Source organism: Eschrichtius robustus, chromosome 12, assembly GCF_028021215.1.
Source record: "Eschrichtius robustus isolate mEscRob2 chromosome 12, mEscRob2.pri, whole genome shotgun sequence".
NCBI classification, from domain to species: Eukaryota; Metazoa; Chordata; class Mammalia; order Artiodactyla; family Eschrichtiidae; genus Eschrichtius; species Eschrichtius robustus.
In genome coordinates, this window is record NC_090835.1 from 25476973 (window position 1) to 25492826 (window position 15854).

General features: G+C 41.0%; 1 protein-coding gene and 1 long non-coding RNA gene across 3 annotated transcripts in view; one reads left to right on the forward strand and one right to left on the reverse strand.

Moving 5' to 3' along the window:
* The window catches only part of ADAMTS9 (ADAM metallopeptidase with thrombospondin type 1 motif 9), a 169212-nt gene that overhangs the window by 68776 nt on the left and 84582 nt on the right, over positions 1-15854 (forward strand). For both annotated transcript variants that reach the window (XM_068557319.1, XM_068557320.1), the window contains 7 exons: positions 2999-3209; positions 3689-3853; positions 5667-5831; positions 9293-9412; positions 12026-12130; positions 12265-12432; positions 14179-14448. In XM_068557319.1, the coding sequence (XP_068413420.1) occupies positions 2999-3209; positions 3689-3853; positions 5667-5831; positions 9293-9412; positions 12026-12130; positions 12265-12432; positions 14179-14448 (1204 nt within the window). The remainder of the gene's footprint in view (positions 1-2998; positions 3210-3688; positions 3854-5666; positions 5832-9292; positions 9413-12025; positions 12131-12264; positions 12433-14178; positions 14449-15854) is intronic.
* LOC137773017 (uncharacterized) overlaps positions 14788-15854 on the reverse strand; it is a 39315-nt gene continuing 38248 nt past the window's right edge. The window contains exon 7 of the long non-coding RNA XR_011075621.1: positions 14788-15081. This is a non-coding gene — a long non-coding RNA (uncharacterized lncRNA). The remainder of the gene's footprint in view (positions 15082-15854) is intronic.

Here is a 15854-nt window from a genome sequence, read left to right on the forward strand (position 1 = left end):
AAGGAATTTTAGCCATGCCTTTTGGTAGACGTGTCTATGGTAGAGTGACAGACCTTGTGGGGGAGAATTTAGAAATGAAAAGAAAAAAAGGGAAAGTTTGGGATTAGTTTTTAAAGCCTCATAACTAGACGGGTGCATGCTCATGTCTGAAATTAAGTAGAAGATCTTATTGATTGATTGATTGAACTGCACAGCTTGTGGGATCTTAGTTCCCCAACCAGGGATTGAACCCTGGCCCTCGGCAGTGCGAGCGCAGAGTCCTAACCCCTGGACCCCCAGGGAAGTCCCTAGAAGATTGTGTTTATATGTCAGCATTCAAGCTCATATTTTACTGGCATTTACAGACTGTTGGAAGAATAAAGTTGTTTACTGAAAAACCGGCAAATGCAGAAACTGAGCCCAAAGAAGGCATTACTGTCTGTCTTCTCTCAGTCAACTTGACAGTGGCTGTTTTTATGATTTATACTAATAATTGCCAAGTATCTTTGTGCAAAACTGAAAGACTGGAGAGAAGATTAGTACTCGTTGCTCAAACTCTAAAACAGTTTTTCCCAAAACATTTGTATGGAATGCTAGTTCAGCAGGCTGATCCACGGCAAACCAGTATGTGTGAGAAGTATTACTGACTGTCTTCTCCACTATGTGAAGATTTGTAATTCAGATTAACATTCTGAAGGCCCTGAGAAGTTCTGCAATAGAGGAACTTGCTTAAATCAGTAGTTCCCCAAATTATTTAATGCCACAACGCCCCACACACCCACGGAGACATACATTTTTTTCTGTTTCCACTTATTAACAAACACTTTGCTTTTCTGCAATATAGTAACACGTTACAGTTGTCACATGACATGAATGAATGAATTCAGAACACTGAAGGTGAGATGACTTTCCAGTGTGATGATAAGTGAAGTAAGTGATAGCGTTTTGAGAACTTTCCTAAAGCAGTGCTGTGACCTTTCCACAGACTCCGCCACGTTCTCTGCCTGGGTTCTGGGGATTGTATGAATATCAGGGAAACTCTGGTACGCTTTTCCAGCCCAAGCTGCTGGTGTGCTTTCTTGTAGGGGGCAGGATTCCTGGCTCCCTTATCCAGGATGGAAAATAACCCTTCCACGAGGAAATGATGATGAAGGCAAAGAGAAGGTAGCTGAGAATCAAAGGGCAGATGAAAGTTCCAGATGCCTCTGTTGAATTGGTCCACATTTTTTGCCTCACTTCCTTAGGGAAGTGAGAGTTTGCCCAGATTAAACTTTGACAGGATGAGATAAAGCACTGTTTTACAATCCCCATGTAACATGTTCCGGTTAGAAATAAATCCTCCAAATACTATGTCACTCTCATGGAAAATCTCAGTAGCCCACTTTACATGCCAAATGTAGGAGTGGGTCAACTCTGACCTACTTTTGAGCATTTGTGAGAAATTCCAAGATAAGCGTGTGTCCAGTGCTCCTCTTGTCTTCCTGAGGGTAGAAGGGAGAACGCTTAGGGCATTGGTATTTGGCAAATCACGGAGCTTATGAGCGGGAGAGAATTAACGATCAAGAGCAAATTCAAATGAAGATTATAAAGAAATCATCCTTTTGGGATTTGCTAAGTTTGATCAACGAAACACGTTTCAAGCTCATTTTTTAAACTGTTCTATTCATTTTAAGCTTTTTTTTTTTTTTTCTTTTTTAAGCTCTGGCTCCGTTGCTGGAGCATTAAAAGAACCACTTGATTTATCAGTACATACTGAACACCTACTGTGCGCCATAAAAGTCTTATAGGTACTAGGGATATAAAGTTGACAGAAATTTGCAGATTCAAATCTACTTTTAAAAGTGAATAATCGTGGGACTGGAAGGGATGAATAGGTGGAGCACAGAGGATTTTTACGTCTGTGTGATACTGTAATGGTGGATATCTATTCACTAAGCATACGTCTAAACCCATAGAATATATAACATCAAGAGTGAACCCTAATGTAAACTATAGACTGTAGTTGGTAATGATGTGGCAACAGGTTCATCAGTTGTAACAGATGTCCCACTCTGGTGGGGAGTGCTGATGATGGGGAGGCTCTGTGTATGTGGGGGCAGGGGTATGTGGGAAATCCCTGTACCTTCCTCTCAGTTTTGTCGTGGACCTAAAACTGCTCTAAAAAAAATTAGTCTTTAAAAAAAAAATTGTGGGACTTCCCTGGTGGTCCAGTGGTTAAGAATCCGCCTTCCAATGCAGGGGACTTGGGTTCGATCCTTGCTCGGAGAACTAAGATCCCACATGCCGCTGGGCAACTAGGCCCACGTGCCGCAACTACTGAACCCGCCCACTCTGAAGCCCATGTGCCACAACGAAAGATCCCGGGTGCCACAACAAAGATCCCATGTGCCCTAAGACGCTAAACAGCCAAAAAAAAAATTGTAATTGAGTTATATAGACTATGGTACATGGCTTCAAGCAACTTATAGTCTTTATTCACAGATAATAATGTACACAGTTTAGCATACTTGAAATTCACAATTACAGTCCAAATTATCCATTCCTTTATTAATTCACAGGATGTTCACTGAGCATTTTCCAGCACAGGCCCACATAAAGGAGGTTTCCTAGGGAGTGTTTCCAACAATGGCTCCCTGTTAAAGCAGCCTCCTTGACAAATGAAAGGCTAGGTTGCATGAACCTTTTAAATATAAAATTGCTTTTTTTGCTCTGCTGAATTCCAGTGGTTTTTTTTTTTTCTTTTTGGTTGCTTGAATTTCAGATTGACTGTATCGGGGGAGAATCTTCACAAACATAGAACCACTGACTGTCACTCTGTGACTTACGTGTACATTGGCAGCCATGAAAAATACATGGAAATGCTGGTTTTAAATTGGATTTCAGTAACTGACTGTGGCTTTGGGTTTCATGGTATTTGAGTTAAGGAAGAAAACAGAGCTCAACTCTTCCACCAGTCGAGTCTCGATAAGACAAATATATTTAATAGAAATGTTGGTTTCTCCCTGTTGTTTATGCATAGGTGGCACGTGGCCAGCAGGAGTGAATGTAGTGCCCAGTGTGGCTTGGGTTACCGCACATTAGACATCTACTGTGCCAAATACAGCAGGCTAGATGGGAAGACCGAGAAGGTTGATGACAGTTTTTGCAGCAGTCACCCCAAACCAAGCAACCGGGAAAAATGCTCAGGAGAATGTAACACGGGTGGCTGGCGCTATTCTGCTTGGACTGAAGTAAGTTGGTTCTCACTCAGAGGGTCTTCTTCTTGGAGTAAGTCTGATTAGCTGATGATGGCTTCTTGCAGAGCTGCATTGAGAAGTCCCATTTTAGAGTACCATGATTGATTTATAATGGCTGCCCCCATGAAAACTGCAGAAGAGTACCGTGATTGATTTGTAATGTCTGATGTGGGCACGGCATGTGGAAAATTGGAAGTGATGGAACAACTCAACAGAACACTTTTTTCATATCCCACAAGCTATGTCCAATTTTGTTTTCCTTTGCCAGTTTGCTAATATTGACTTCGGTATAAACCTGGTAAATAAATTGATAACATGAACAGATACCCCTAAAATAACAACTAAAATTGACCAGGCTCTGTTGGTTGTTTGTTTCTTAAGGACTGGAAGAGACAAGCCAGCCTAGCCAGTATCTTGAGCATGCTTGATGAGAAACTCAGCAATAATTTTATTTCATTTTTTTGTCCTTTCAGTGTTCTAAAAGCTGTGATGGTGGAACCCAGAGGAGAAGGGCTATTTGTGTCAACACCCGTAATGATGTACTTGATGATAGCAAATGCACGCATCAAGAGAAAGTCACCATTCAGAAGTGCAACGAGTTCCCTTGTCCACAGTGGAAATCAGGAGACTGGTCAGAGGTGAGATGTGAAGGCTGTTATTTCCCCCAGCTCATCTCCGATACTCAATTCTGAGTCTCCCCCAGGTCAGTTCAAGGCTAGACCAGCTGCACCTTTCTCCCACCTCCTCTTGAGGAAACAACTCCAGTCTTTCACCTGCCCCATGACTGTCTCACTGGACATGACTGGTCCACTGGCGACCTCAGAGTCACAGTGGGTTTATCTGGATCACCCGCCATAGTAGCTTCTGTTGGTGATTTTTGAAGCTCCAGCTCCTCACCTTCCCTCCTCTTTGAGCCCTGGCTAAGTTGCTATAAAGGAAATCAGGGCTTTCTTTATTAATTATAAAGCTGCATTGGCTTCGATCTGAAGTCAAAAATAAGATTCCCTGATTTCTTATTTTTGAAATAAGAGAATTAGACCCCAGTGAGTGACCTATTTGATTACCCATCTAGTTGCTAGTGGAAAACTTGGGAAAAAGAGAAAGGAGCAGGCTGAGTATTCCAGATTTATGCTTTGCTTGTCCCTTACCCGATGAAGCGTAAGGCTAACCCTCCATTGTGTAGCAGAGGTGGCCCGAGGACAGCAACTCGCTTTTATAGACAGTGTCAGTATTTCCTGGTGAGATTCTCACCGAGCAAGTGCCCCCCTCCACCTTTCTTCAGGGGAGCAAGTGGCAGGGGAACAGAAATTGCCTTATTTATGGGCCAAGTCAGGAATGTGGGGAAAGAGGTATTTCCCTGCTACAGCTTCTGCATCCATTCCCTTATCTCATCCGTGCAAGTGCAATATTAACTGTTTACTTTCAACATTAAATAAAATCTGAGTCGTAAAAGAATACTATTAACGCCTCTGAAATGGCAGACAAGTAACAGTGCATGTGATTAACAGTGTCTGACTCCTGGACAAATTAACAACAAACCTAGTTCTTATGTTCTATGTTAACTAAGTGGCCTTAGCTTCAATTCTAGTATTTAGTTTAAAAAAAAAAAAAAAGATGAAAGAAGGTATTGGGTTTAAGTTCTACTTAGATAGCTAATACTAGCTAAAGTATCATCTCAAATTAAGTAACAAACCTTTGCAAAAATACTTGATGAAATGGAAGTGGGAGATATCAAAGTATATAGTCAGTATGATCCAACATTCCATAGCTAAAAAGACTGGGAAGAAAACAGCAAAATTTTAATAATAATTATCCCTAGGTAGGTAGTGAGATTTGGGGATCGTTATAGTTTTCTCTTTTATGTCTTTCTGTATTTCTCAAGTTTTCTATAATGAAAGTAGGTAATAATGATGATTATATTTATTTATTTATTTATTTAGATTATATTTAAGACTCATTGAATGAGCATGTGCTAAGTACTTCACCTGGATTTTTCTTACTTAGTTTTCACAATTCCTGGCAGTAGGCATTATTGTATGCCCCATTGTACAGATGAGAAAATTGAAGTACAGGGAGATCACTTAGTATCCACAGCTGATTAAAAACCAGTATTAGGATTAAAAACTAGGTTAGTCTGACTCGTAAATTCCCCACCCTTAACTCTTATGCTACCAAACCATGAATGCTGTTTTTCAGGATTTCAGAGCATGATGCTGTGTTAAGTTTATTCTGTGCTTGAAACTGGCCCAGAGCCTGGGTAAATACAGAATGAATGAACGAATGAGTGAACGCGTGAAAAGCATGAACCTTGATGTATTTACAAATTGCAACGACTGAGAGGAATTGCTGTGGGAAAAGAGCACACCTGGTCCTGTTAATCAATGACTAATCCCCGGGAACCACAGTACATTGTTCAGAAATGACCCTGACTGGCTGTACCTTTTATTACAGTGCTTGGTCACCTGCGGAAAAGGGCATAAGCACCGCCAGGTCTGGTGTCAGTTTGGCGAAGATCGATTAAACGATAGAATCTGTGACCCTGAGACCAAGCCAGCCTCCATGCAGACCTGTCAGCAGCCAGAATGTGCGTCCTGGCAGGCAGGTCCCTGGGGACAGGTATTTTGAATGATAAAGTTCTTAACTACATTCTTTCCTTCTTATCTGGAGCGGGCCTGCAGAGGGACATTCCAGCGGCTGGGATTTAACCACTATGGCATGTGGCACGCACTGCACCTCCGTGGCGCCAAGTGATGGAAACTCTGCAACCATTTTGCCCCACTTCTGAGGGTTGCCGCTTGGCCTCCTGGAGCTGATTATTCCTTTTCCAGACCCACGTGCGTGTCTTCGCCCTTGGGTTAAAACTGTAGCTTGAGCACACACGACTTTGAACAAATTCACAACAGATCTCGTGCCTGGCTGATGTTATCTACTAGCGTGCAGCTGTGGGTCTATTACAGAATGTGATCCAGCGCCAGTGTCTTTGGCAGGAGGGTCTGGACTGGGATTTGGAAGGGATGTTTTGGCTCCCAGTGTCATGATTCCTACGTTCACCTCTCATAAATTATTCAGACTTTTCAAACAGAATTAATTAGATCAAAGGTTACAGGAATCATCTCTCTTTGAAAGAATCTTTTCCAAGCCCCCAGTGTAGGTTTCACAGTCATTTGAACTGTTCTTAAAGGAGAGAGTGAAAGTCTCCCTTGGGCTTGCATTTAAGAAGCCACTACTCTTGGAATTAAGTCTTTCCTAATATAGAAGCAAAAGCATTCCGGGTACTATTTAAGTAGCACTCCACGTTCCCAAGAGAAGCAAAGCAGCCGCTTGCTGTCACTTGTGTAATCTCTTTAAGAATGACTCTCCCTCCACCCTATCCAGCCACAGCCTCTTCCCTAGCTTACGTCTTCATTTCCAACATGGGTGCAGTAAATGAGAGCAGCTTTATTACTACACCCTTACAATTTCTACCGTTCACATTGGCACTCTTCCTCTCCATTACACAGCATCCTTGGTCAGAATGGTTGATCATGTTTGATCACGCTTATTAAACAGGGGGAGTCCACTCATGCCCCAGATCTTGCCTCCTTTTTGTCTATATCTGCTAGCTCTTGTAAATAATAACAGGAGGAGAGCACAGCTCAGGGCCACTGTTCAGATTTGAATATAACATCTTTTAGAACTAAAAGGCCTGTTTTTTTATGTGTGTTTATACCAGGTCAGTCCTAGCCAGAAATTTGTCCTTCCTTTGACTGAACATGCAATTCAGGGCAACAGACTGTTTCTTAAGATACTGAAGAATAACGCATGTTCGTAAGAGAAGTTTTGCAAAAAGTAATTTAGCAAAAGGAAGAAAACCACACTCCTAGCTCTACACTGCAGAGTTAATACATTTATAATTGTCTCCTTATGTTTTAAAAACTAAAAATAGGATTGTATTTAATCAATTTTTTGTTAATTGAAGTAAAACTCACGAAACAAAATTAACCATTTTAAAGTGAACAAATCAGTGGCATTTAGTACATTCAGAATGTTGTACAACCACCACCTCTATCTAGTTCCAAAACATTTTTGTCACCCCAAAATACTCATTGAGCAGTTACTCCCCATTTCCCCTTCACCCCTGCAGCCAACAATCTGCTTTCTACCTCCATGGATTTACTTATTCTAAGTATTTAGTACAAATGGAATCATACAATATGTGACTGTTTGTGTCTCCAGCTTCTTTCACATAGCATGATGTTTTTAAGGTTCATCCATGTTGTAGCACACATATGTACCTCATTCCTTTTTATGGCTGCATAACATTCCATGTATGGATATACCGTAATTTGTTTATCCATTTATCCCTCTACAGACATTTGGGTTGTTTGCACCTTTTGGCTATTGTGAATAGTACTTAATTCTTCTATAAATGTTTGGCAGAATTCACCAGTGAAGCCATCTGGTCCTGGACTTTTCTTTATTAAGAGGTTTTTGATTACTGAGTCAATCTTTTTACTTCTTATAAAGGTTCAAATTTTCTGTTTCTTTTTAAGTCAGGTTTTGTGATTTTTGTGTTTCTGGGTAATTAGTGTGTGTTTGGAAATTTGTGTGTTTCATCTAGATTGTCTAACATGTTGGCATATAATTGTTCACCTTACTTTCATTATCTTTTTTTATTGCTGTAGAGTCAGCGGCAGTGCTCTTGCTTTCATTTCTGATTTTAGTTGTTTGAGTCTTCTCTCATTTTAGTCAGTCTAGGTAAAGATTTATAAATTTTGTTGATCTTTTTAAAGAACCAACTTCTGGTTTTGTTGATTCTGTTGTTTTTCTATTCTAGTCTTTTTTTTTTTTTTCCTTTTGCTAGTTTTGAGTTTAGTTCTTTTTCTAGTTCCTTAAGGTGTAAAGTTAGGTTATTGATTTGAGATCTTTTTTTTTTTAATAATATACATGTTTACAGAGAAATTTCCCTCTGAGCACTGCTTTTGCTGCATCTTTATATTTATTAAAACATAAATTTTATGTTTTATTTTTGATTACATTCATCTGAAAGTACTTTCTAATTTCCTTTGTGATTTCCTCTTTGATCCACTGGTTATTTAAGACTCTGTTGTTTTATTTGCACATATGTGTGAATCTTTCAGTTTTCCTCCTGTTATTTCTTTCTAACTTCACTCCATTGTGGCCAGAGATGATACTTTGTGGGATTTCAGGGTTTTAAAATTTATTGAGACTTGTTTTGTGGCCTAATATATGGTCTGTACTGGAGAATGTTCCATGTGCATTTGAGAGGAACGTGTAATATGGCAGGGGGGCAATAAGCAAAAATGTCTCAACACTTTCCTACTGAAATTTGGCAATAAGCACTCACCTAGTTGCTTTAAGTGTTTGATTAGCTTCCAGAGTTAAAAAAAAAAAAAAATTCTGCCATTTTTTGTCAGCTTAATAGTTGCTGCAGTGGAGGGATCGACTTTTGGAGCTTCCTGAACTGCCATTTCCATGACGTCACTCCCTCTACTTATTGTTTTTTAGATGCTTTTTAAATCTAACAATTAGGCTTAGTGGCTACATTTTCCTTATGATCTGTTTGCCATGGTGCATTTAATTGACTTTTGGTTCTTGCCTAGTTAAGTGGTTTCTAATATTTTGCCTTTTATAAATAATATTGCAAAGACCATTCTTATACAAAAATATTCATGCAAACTCTGATAATTGCTTTAGGAAAATTTTCCAGAAGTTAGATAAGAACTATATAAAGTACCTATTTTAGCCACAGCATTCTGCTAGGTATATAGTGTGAAAGATGTAAAAATGATTGAAATGTACTCCCCTCCTTCCAGGGGTTCCCAGTCAAGGAACTGAACTCCTACAAACATAATTCCAATGGGAGGCAGAAATAATTCCATGTAATATCTTGATAATCGATCAGTATAATTTGTACAGAGTAGGATTACCTGCTTTTACCTAATATCTTTGAGTGCCAGCCCTCTGGCCCACTATGATGGAAATACTTTTTCTCTTGTAGAATGTTATAGGTAAAGTTAGGGAAAGAGAACATTGGCTAGATTGTATATACTTTCTGTTTTCTTTCTTTCCCCCAGTGCAGTGTCACTTGTGGACAGGGATACCAGCTAAGAGCAGTGAAATGCATCATTGGGACATACATGTCAGTGGTGGACGACAATGACTGCAATGCAGCAACTAGACCAACTGATACCCAGGTAAGTTTCCTTGGTCCAAATCAGTTATTGGCTTTGGGCACTGATGCCAAAACTTCCCAGGAGCTCATTCAAAACTGAAGTCCTTTCATAGTTAAGTATGTAGGTAGAGGAAACAGTAGACTAACTAAATTGTTCTGGATTTACTTATTTGTTACATTCTGGATCTAATATTTTGATGTACCAGTTTTGTTCTTCTCTGCTTATTGGAATTGTATGTAGGCTTGATTCTGATTCTTATTGGGTGGCAAAGGTTGACTCTTTGGGCTGGTTTTCTTGAACTCAGATTTTTTTAATGATTTCAATGTAGGGTTTGGCAAATAGTGTCATATGTTCAGGCTGCATGTGCTGGAGCTGGCTTGTTCCAGCTCACAAGCAATGGTTGGTAAATTTTCAGAAATTTTGCAAGCTGGTGGTTAAATACAGCCATTATTAAAAATTGAAAATAAAAACCTATAAATAAATAGATGATATTAAAAATTAAGTTGAGAAATACTCACTTCTCCCTTTCTAATTATTCTCCTGTAGTTTACTCTGATTTACATTACATTTGTATGTATTTGCATGGTGGAAATACTGTATAGTGGTGAGCTACTGCACATCCCTTTTTAACTCTGTGTTCGTGGATATGAAGTTGGTAGCTTGAAATTGGCCATGGTGAGAGTACTTAAACCAGAGAAATCAGTAGATGCTGTAAATCAGAGTTTAATTGATTGTTGTATTGATTGTTTAGACTCAAAAAAGTGAGGGAACAAATGTTAATAATGCAGACTAAACTTTTAAAAGTCTTGTGTCTGCAGCTGTTATGTTGTAAGTAGCATAACAAAATAAGGAAATATTTTTCTGGTATTTGAAAATTATTTTCTGGTTCAGCAAAGAAATTGTTCATGTCATTGGGTGAGTGAGTGAAGTTCTGACATACATCTTCATTGTTTCTCTTTCACGATACTCTTAAATGTAAACAAAATATCAACTGACATTCATGTCAGAACTACACTTGTCCAGCAACGACAACCATCGTTCAGCCACAGATTCAAGAGTTCAGCAAAAACAACAAAAGTATTCTGTGAGAATCAATTGGCTCTATGAAATTTAAAGTAAAGAATTGTATATTTTATTGTTATTTGTAAATTTTATGCTGCACATTCTTTATATCAGAAAAACATAATAAACAAGCATATATATACATGCATAGGTGCATGTAATATGTGTGCATGTATATATGTATATACACATACATATCTATACACACACATGAGCACGCCTTGTTTCTCGAGAGAGCTAGTTGGTAATCATTCACCAGCACGCTATTCCATGTGGACCTTGATTTTGGCATCATTTGTGTAAGGAGAATATGTAAAGAGAAGACTTGGGTTTGCAGCTCAGCTTTGCTAATTGCAGAAGACAGGATTTGAACCCACGCTACACCCAGAAGTTATGCTCTGAGGCCCCATCTGGCCACTGTACTGCCTTGGCTCTGAGTGCCCTCAGTCTGCTACTTGGCAACATGTGTTGTTGATGGATGCAGAGTCTCAAAAAAGGAAATGAATATGGCAGTGTTGTTCATGCTGTCATTGCTGATCAGTTAACCAAACACCGCTTGTGACTTGTGTCATCTTTATTTTTTTTATTGAAATGTTCCAACCCACTGCATGATAAATGCCTGGGAATTAGCTGCGACATCTAAACACACAGAAAGTAAGGTCTTAGCGACTCCCTTAGAGATTCACAACATACGTTTCTAAGTTATTCAGTAATATCCATGGACTGACTATAGGGCAGCTTCTGCAGCTGCAGCATGTGAATAAATTTTTCACTGTGCGACAAGTCCCCTGTGCCATTCTTTGGAGCCCAGGCAGAGGAATAGGCAAGGTCTGAACCAAATAACAGAATTTCTTGTTCAGTTGGTAAGCTTCCTAAAGTCACTTCAGCACTGAGCCTCCAGCACTTTGCACTGTGCCCAGGGCATCCTGGGCATTTAATGGGTATGTATTTAATCCAAGAACAGTTGATAACCACTGAGGCTGGGAGTGATTGTGAACAGGTGTGTACTTCCGATTTCCCATTTGGAAATCTGGGAGTATTACCTACGCATGGATAACCTCAGTCCATCATAGGAATTGCCTCTGAGTGACTGAGGGGTGTGATATAAATTCTAGGCTTTGTGATGAATACACCTCTTGTATCTAGAGTTGACCTTCTTTGGGGCCTCAGGAGCTATCTGCGGGTACACTCGGAAAGCAAGTTCATGGTTAGCAAAATCTGATTAGGAAGTGAATTGAAATGTAGGAACAGAAATTGGCCTGCAGAATGTTTCAAAAAATTAACAGTTAATAATTTTAAAAGGGTATGCTGCTCTTTCCTAAACTGTGTGTCATTTTACGATATCTTCTTCACACTAACAGGTAAATAAATGTGGTTTTGTATTAAGGCACCCACAAAGGGGCTCAGATTATATCCCATTTCACAGTTGAATTTGTAGTTGGGGGCTGAGAGATGTCACGTGACTTGCCCCAAATCACCCAGAAGTCTGAGATCTTAGAGTTCTTAGTCCTTATATTTGTATACGCCATGACTGAAAGGTAACTTTGGTCTTTTCTTCCCATCCGCGTCTAGGACTGTGAATTACCATCTTGTCACCCTCCCCCCGCTGCCCCGGAAGCAAGGAGAAGCACACACAGTGCTCCAAGGACCCAGTGGCGATTTGGGTCTTGGACGCCAGTAAGAACGGAAGAAGTAGAGAGAGGGTGGGAGGGAAGGCAGACGTTCTCTGACACGACTTGAGAGAGTAGGTTTCTATCCAGTGAGTGACTGTTTCACATGACGTCTCTGCATTGTTTTCTTCCAACACCCAGTGCTCAGCCACTTGCGGCAAAGGTACCCGGATGAGATATGTCAGCTGTCGGGACGAGGATGGCTCTGTGGCTGACGAGAGTGCCTGTGCAACCCTCCCTAGACCAGTGGCCAAGGAGGAATGTTCTGTGACCCCCTGTGGGCGGTGGAAGGCTCTGGACTGGAACCCTGTAAGCAAGTGAATTCTCTGGAATTGGGAGGGGACTGGGGGAGCCGTAAGGGGGATGACTAGTCGTGGGTCCCCAAGGTCAACGGGTCCTATTTTAGAATTGTACTTGGTTGTGAGATATTCTTCTCCGCGTATGTGCAGCTGGTATGAATCTTAGCCAGATGTGCAAGAAATGCACATTTTTTAAAAATGTGTAAATCAACTTACAACCCCTTAAGCCCACATCCTGTTGGACTGGTTGGAAAATGCAGTCTTAACTGAGCCAAGTCCCATTAGAGAGTAGTAGGCTTGTGGAGTACCAGAAGTAGCAGGGAGAAGTGGGGGCAGTAAAGGGAGAGGGCCTCAACTTGCATCTGGGTGCCTCCTGCATCCCATGGTCCCTTCAAGTCCTGTGCCTCTGGCTTCCCTGCCGAGAGTGAGAAGTAGGAACCCTCAGGCAATGCTGGGGACCCAGCTTCCCGTGCACACCAGGAACCACCTGTGGACTTTTATAAAAGTAGAAAAACCTTTGTGTTCAGGTAACTCCTGCTTTCTGTCTTGCAAAAGCTCCCGAGTCCAGGAAATACAGAGCTTAGGACAGGTGAAGAGAATGGAGATGAATATCTCAATAAATACCATAATACATATATGAAATTTGAGAGCTGGATTCAGAGAGAGCTGTGTAAAAATCCAGACATTGACATTAACTGGCTGCATGACCTTGAGCAGTCTGCTGTTAGTCCTTGAACCTCAGTTTCTTCTGCTCTTAAAAGAGGCCAAAAAGAATATCTACCTTATAAGGCTGTTGTAAGGATTATTTGAGATTCTGTCTGTTAAATGCTTAGAACAAAGAAGGTGCTCACTAAATGGTAGATAATCTCACTCTCATGCCCTGAGCTTCCAAACATACACACGTACATCTATCAGATCCATCTGTCTACTCACCAGGTATTTAGAAAGAGCAGTGACTGACAAATAAGAAAGTCCTTGCCTTTATGAAGATCATTCCAATGGCGATTCCAGTCAATGAGCAAATAAAGATATAAATATATGATATAGCACCAGATACTGATACATACCAGAAAAAAGGTCAAACACAGTAATGGCAGAGAGAAAGAGGTGATGTGCTTTTAGATGAGGTGGTCAGAAAAGGCCTCACATTGCACTGAGCAGGGCTTGCATGGAGTGAAGCAGTGAACCACATGGATATCCGTGTTGTAGAGCAGAAAGTAGAGCAGCTGCAAAGACCCTGAGACAGGGGTGTTCTTGGCCTGCTCAAAAAGCATCCATAAGGCCCGTGGGGCTGGAGTGCAGTGTGGAGAGTGATAAGAGATGTGTCAAAAAGGTAGCCAGTGGCCACATCATGAAGGGCCTACTAGGTCAAGGTAAGGACTGTGGACATTATTCACAGTGAATTGGGAAGTCACTAGGTGAATGACATGATTTGACTATTGTTTGCAAGGGGCATGGTTTATGATATGTGGATAACAGACTTGGGTTGGGAGGAAAGCGTCAAGATTACAAACAGGAGCCCAGCTGAAAGGCCACTGCAATAGTCCTGGCAAGGGAAGGCGGTGGCCTGGACTAGGGAGGTGATGGCAGAGATGGTGGGAAGTGACTGATGGGGATGTATTTTGCATACTGGGCCGGCAGGGCTTCTCCATGAAAGTGACCATGAGGTGGGAAGAAAAGAGACGGGGATATGCTAGGGTTTTGGGCCTGAGCAACTGGCTGAACCACCCTTTCTCTTTCTGAACGTCCAATGTAGTGCTCCGTGACATGTGGGCAAGGGAGGACCACCCGGCAAGTGGTCTGTGTCAACTACAGTGACCACGTGATCGATCAAATCGAGTGTGACCCGGATTATATCCCAGAAACCGACCAGGACTGTTCCATGTCACCATGCCCTCAACGGACCCCAGACGGTGGCCTCGCTCAGCACCCTTTCCAAAACGAGGATTATCGCCCCAGGAGCGTCAGCCCTAGCCGCACCCATGTGCTGGGAGGAAACCAGTGGAGGACCGGCCCCTGGGGAGCAGTGAGTATTCCCTGAAGCCTTTGCGAATTTGCTTTCTTCTCTTTCATTTGATGTAGTGCTTGGAGGGAAACAAAACTAGAAACACCTCTGGAGCATATTTATGTCAGAAGGGATTGACACTGTGCATTTTCATTTGTTGAGGTTAATTGCAGTCCCGGAAGGGGTGTCACTTGAGACAGTCTGCCCACACCTCTAAGCTACCTTAACTGGGTGGAGGAGGGGGTGTCCCTGCTGGATGATTTGATCAGGCAGCTTCCTGGAAGGTAATGTGAAGCTGTGATGATTGATCCTGGAGGTGGCAGGCAGCTCTTAACTGAAGGAAAATTAAAAGGGCAAAAGAACTTTTCTGAAAGGGAGTTTTTAATGAAAGTCATTTTCCTTCTTGCTATTTTCCAGATGAGTGTAGTCTTGAAGTGGCACAACGGCTGTGCCATTTGTAGTAGTAGATCATTGTCTTGGATTAGGAGAGAAGGACTAGGCTGGGTAAAATCTGTGCTGAGGGAAAATACCATAACTGAATGGTTATCAGCACAGGCTTTAAGGAAAGTTGCCTCTGTTTGATCCAAGGACTTGCACTTGCAAATTTTGATGTCTTTGGCAGGTCCCCTCTCCTCTTTGAGCCTGTTTCCTCACCTGTAAAACAAAGTTAACAATAACTCCAACTTTCTTGGGTTGTCGTAAGAATTAAATACAACAATGCGAATAGAGTGTTTTACACTCTGCCCACCATCGTGAAAATTTAATAAATGTGGACGATTATTTTTATTGTTATCGTTATCTTTGTCCTTCAAATCAGGAAGACCTTGACACATGATATTTAGCATTCAAAGGAAAAATATGCTTTTGAAAGTTTTAGAATTTTTATTGAATAATTTTCCAAAAAATAATTTTATTGTGGAATACTGGACATGTCTAAAGGAACTTCAGGAGGGGTAAGGTAGCAAGGGACCCTGGGGAGATATGGGGAGTTTGGTGTTTATTAATCACACATGAAGTCTTCTTTTTAATTGTTTACTATTCATTTCCTTCTAGTACTGCTAATTGTGTTTAATTATTTCTGGACTAAAAAGCATTAGAAGGAACCTGTCAGTTTCCCACCATGGTTATGTTTCAATAAATTAGGTTTACTTTCCTGTGAATGCAGATAGCCACTGAGTGTTTTCACACACTGCACCTGTTGGTTGTAAGCAGAACATCTGCCTGGGACCTTCACCGCCTCATTCTCCTCCCTTACTTCCCACTTTGAGGCTTCCTTTGCCTGGGTTAGAAGAAATTTGGGTTCTGAGAAATTAAAGGGTGATCAAGAGAGGTCATCACTGAGTGTCCCATGATTTTTCCAGTGGAAAAAATTCACAACTCAAACATGTGTATTCTAATGATAACACTAGAACTTCAAAAAAAAAAAA